The 4,759-nt window shown below is 43.2% G+C and overlaps 1 protein-coding gene across 1 annotated transcript; it reads left to right on the top strand.

The window, feature by feature from the left end:
- Positions 1-1,321: 1,321 nt before the first annotated feature.
- Positions 1,322-4,759, top strand: snrpb (small nuclear ribonucleoprotein polypeptides B and B1). Its single transcript, XM_029684891.2, has 7 exons — positions 1,322-1,451; positions 2,149-2,300; positions 2,524-2,635; positions 2,937-3,089; positions 3,670-3,799; positions 4,047-4,172; positions 4,542-4,759. Exons 1-7 carry the CDS (start codon positions 1,449-1,451, stop codon positions 4,577-4,579), a joined length of 714 nt encoding a protein of 237 aa, XP_029540751.1. The 5' UTR covers positions 1,322-1,448; the 3' UTR covers positions 4,580-4,759.

The following is a 4,759-nucleotide window of genomic DNA, read 5'->3' as shown; positions in this document are numbered from 1 at the left end:
GACAACTTCTGCTCTAACCCTGGAAACCTCAACCTGCCTCTCTCACATGGGACATTTCTAATCCCCAGCTCCATGGGCACCTCTACAATTAACACATTCCTTTGTCTCATGCCCTTCTGCATTTCTCATACCTTGTACCCTCCCCTCCTACACACTGCTGCCACATGCCCATAAACTTGACACCTGTAATTTCTTTATGTATTCGGCACATACGCTACTACAGGATAACTTATATATCCCAACTTCACTTTGTCAGGCAAAGACTCAACTTCAAAACTCAAAAGAACAGAGAGACAATGACTCTTCTGTTTCCCCACCATGTCTGCGTCGCATCAAACGACGAGCATCACATACACTGGTCAACGTTAATATTTACTACTACCCCAGTTATCACTCCTTTCATTGGTTCCCTTTTCTTGAGAACGAAACAATTCGTTTTACTTCGAGCGCATTCTTCCTCTGCCCAACATAAACACAAACAATTATCATTAGACCACTTCTAGTTACCCTCACCGATTCCACATGACCCAACTAACACGCCAAACGTTTCTCACTGAGCTAGCTCATCCCGGCCTGTGGAGATTGACAGTTGGCTGGTCTAATCAGAGGGCTGAGTGTGCGTCTCCCTAGCCAATCATTTTTTTTTCCTTTTGCAAGGGCACTACTGTCCCTGGCTGTGTGGAAAATAATCCGCTGAAACTATGTGCCACAAAATGATTGACAAAACCTGGGCAGACAATTGCAAGTAATCAGTATCAAGTCGCGTCCTGAGTGTTGAGGCTCCAAGTCAAGTCAAGTTATTTTACTTTCTATCAAATGAAGTCTCAAGTCATAAAATGTGTCAAAGCCATGTGACTCGCGACTCTTGCGCAAAAAATAATAATTGTGTTTCACTTTCTATGTTCCCGTAAGAACCCATTCAGAGCGTACATGATATTATTATCATACATGTGTACCAGTATCTGTTTTAAATGTGTATAATTGAGTTATGAAACAAAAATATAAATTAGATGTTATTTTGAGTTTTGTGCTATCCGGGATCCTTGGGATGTCCCTACTCTTACCCTAGCCCCTAACCTTAACTAAAGGCTTACCTAACCTGTACACTATCCTTCACCCTTGCCTTAACCATTTTAAATCCACGATAGCAAGGTCCGTTATTTTGAGTGACTGAATGAATGACACACGGTGGTTTTAACGGGGACACACTTTTCACGTAACTTCGATAGCAACTACGAACGGAAGTTACTTCCGGACATAGCTTATCTCGAAGTGGCGTGTAAAGAGCGCTTCTCGCTTTTAACGGGTTCACACGAGTGCGTCGTCACTTCCTGTAACTCGCGGATAAAGACGGACCTGGCAGCACCTAGTTTGGGAGCTTCGCGGGTCAATTTTTTGAGTTTGTTTGGCGTGATCCGACTTACATCGGAGCCATCAGAACTGCAATCATGGTAAGGCTTTATTCTGGACTCAATTGAAGTGTGATCTACGTGTTTTATGATATATTTTAGTTTTTTTATTCGTTGGAAACTTTCTGTTCTCTGTCCCGGTGATGAACGTCAGTGCAACGTAGGCGTGTAGGCCTTTGTTTCACTCTTAGCTTATAAGACTACAATGGCTAACTAGCTACATTCGCCACTTGAAACAAATTGCATACCGTATGTTCCTGTTGTAATGTGATTTTGCATACAGTATAGTTTTGACCAACACGTCCATCCAAAACTAAACCCTGGCCGTAGTTGACCATGACCAGAACTTGTTTAGGTAACATAGCTAGCTAACGCTAGTTGGTTGGCTGCATGCTCATACACGGCTTCATTCATGTTAGGCTCCAAGCCCGCCAATGTTATCATGATTGTATGTTGCTTCATGATTGTATGTTGCTATCGAAATTTCCATCTGACAATTTACCTCTTATCGTGGCGAAAGTGCCGCTTGTCTGTGCTAGTCCCTTTTTTTGGGGTAGCTAGCAGCACTTGGCTAATATATTCAATCTAGAACCTACCTAGTTGTCTAGTTACAATCAAGGCTCATTTTTGTTCTTCAGGTCTGAACATGATCTAAGTTAAGAATGTATTAAAGAATGTTTGTCAGTTCTTATAGTATTGCAAATTTCGCATGAATTGATTTATGCCTAATTTTTTTCAGACTGTTGGTAAGAGTAGTAAGATGCTGCAACACATCGACTTCAGGATGCGGTGCATCCTGCAGGACGGTCGTATCTTCATCGGGACTTTCAAAGCCTTTGACAAACACATGAACCTCATCTTGTGTGACTGCGACGAGTTCAGAAAGATCAAGTAAATAATGTTTTTTGTTAAGAACAATCAGTAATTGCTTTTGGGTCTCTATCATTACATCTGCCGCTTTCAAACAGGGCAGGCTTAGAACGGCAGAAGGAACATTTGTGTGTACTATTGGATGAACAGTGACTTAAAATGAGTTTTGTTAAATCTGTGTATTCCTTTCCAGACTTAAGGGTAAAAATATATTTTGATTTAATCCATACTCTCCCCTTGACAGGCCCAAGAATTCTAAACAGCCTGAGCGTGAAGAGAAGAGGGTACTGGGCCTGGTGCTGCTCAGAGGAGAGAATCTGGTCTCCATGACAGTGGAAGGACCCCCTCCCAAAGATGTAAGCCATTCCGCACCATCTGTAGGTTTTCTGTAGTGTAAATGCTCAGTATCTGTCATAATGAAGGCATTTTTATCAGCCATTGGGGTTTCCTACTCGATGGGTGGCTTACTTGGATCATTGTGAGAGGTTTACAAGTTACTTTGTTCTGTGGCAGTGATGATCATTTTAGCTGAACCTGATGCTGAAACCAATTGAAGCAGGATTACTCTGAGCCCAGAGCAGTTTAATCATCTGCGATTTAACTGTACTTAGAAATTCATAGGTGTGTTATCTGACTTAGTGTTGCCCCCCCTTTCAGACTGGCATTGCCCGTGTGCCCCTGGCTGGTGTGGCAGGAGGCCCAGGAGTTGGCAGGGCAGCTGGCAGAGGCGTCCCTGCCGGAGCACCCATGCCCCAGGCACCTGCAGGCCTTGCTGGGCCGGTCAGAGGAGTGGGAGGCCCCTCGCAACAGGTAAGGCCATGTTCTCGGGTCACAAGTTTCCTCTTAGCCCATCTGCATCTCAGTGAAAACTAAAGATGGATAATTGCTATATGGTGGATGATTACTGGGGATTAGCCTGCAGCTTTTCAGTTTTTGAAGTTCTAAAAGGTTGAGACTTTGGTTATTTTTCAGGGGAGGCATTTCATTTGAGTTGAAGCTCATTGAAGCAGGATTTCTAAAGATTTTTCTGTAATTAAAATTATTGGATGGGTACTATGTTTTTGCTTACGTCCAAACCTATAAAAATATTGTTTTCGGGATAACACTGCTTGGCAAACAGAAAATTCCAAAACAATATATTTAGCAGTATCGGTTTTGTTTGCTGAAAGTCATGGTAAAGTGCATAGAAATTATCATGTGCTTTAAAACAGCACAATCTTCTCTCTGCTGCATCTGAGCGGAGATCATAATGTAGAGTTCTGTATAATTGCACGAGTTTGATTACACAAGTTCAGTATTAATCTGTCTCCAGAGTTTGATATCTGAGTCGGGGCCTTGGAACTATGCAATTTTGGTTTGTTAAATATGGTGCCTTGACCCCCCTCCCAAGGTAATGACCCCACAGGGCAGGGGAACGGTCGCTGCAGCAGCAGCTGGTGCCACCCTCGCTGGTGCCCCCACACAGTACCCACCAGGCAGAGGAGGACCCCCTCCCATGGGCCGCGGTGCACCCCCTCCAGGTAAGGACTCAATCACAACGGCTGCCTAGCTTCATTTGCAGTGGAAAGTAGACTTTTGTTCTGTTGCAGTGATGATTGATCATTTGAGCTGAACTTGATGCTGAAACATTACATCAGCAGGATTACTCTGAGCCCAGAACATTCACTTAACTTCGAATGATCAACATTTGTATTCAGGAAGTGGATATTTATGCTTACATTAATTTAATGACTAAGATTAACATAATCTATGCTTTGCCCACTATAGGTATGATGGGCCCTCCCCCAGGCATGAGGCCTCCCATGGGTCCTCCAATGGGAATGCTCCCTGGCCGTGGAGGTCCAATGGGCATGCCCCCTCCCGGCATGAGGCCGCCACACCCAGGCATGAGAGGTGAGGGTGACTTTCTTTCAGGAGTCTGAGTAAATTATGTTTGTCTGCGTTTAGTCAGCTGAATTTGGTTATTTTTCTTAATTATTGGCAAAAGGTCTGTTTGGTTAAAAGACCAATTAGTGACAAAAGATCCGAATTAAGCTGTCTGTGTAAACGCAGCCTTTGAGACATTGGTTCTGTTGCGGTGATGATTTTCATTAGAGCTGAACCTGATGCTGATGAAGCTCATTGAAGCAGGATTACTCTGAGCACAGAACCATGAACTCAGACTGAGTTTTCTCTCTTTGGAGACTTGATGTTAAAATGAGTTAATCCTTCATTATTCAAGCCATGGCACTGTTTAACTAATCCTGAATATTCTCTTTCCAGGCCCACTACCCCCAGGAATGCGTCCTTCCAGACCTTGAGTCTCCCCACTGGACTGTTGTCTTTTAAGTGTAATCCCTACAAAATCCTTCTCTTTAGGCTCCTGTATAGTTTGAATTTTGTAACTTTGTTTTGATTTTTTTAATAAAGTGTCATGGACGATTTGTTTTAAAATGTTGGCCTCTGACTTGCTATGCAGATTAAAGTGAATATTGATGCCG

The sequence above is a fragment of the Oncorhynchus nerka genome, linkage group LG2, assembly GCF_034236695.1.
Source record: "Oncorhynchus nerka isolate Pitt River linkage group LG2, Oner_Uvic_2.0, whole genome shotgun sequence".
Classification (NCBI taxonomy): domain Eukaryota; kingdom Metazoa; phylum Chordata; class Actinopteri; order Salmoniformes; family Salmonidae; genus Oncorhynchus; species Oncorhynchus nerka.
Note: the sequence above shows the minus strand (reverse complement) of the source record. Positions and strands in the feature narration are given on the sequence as shown.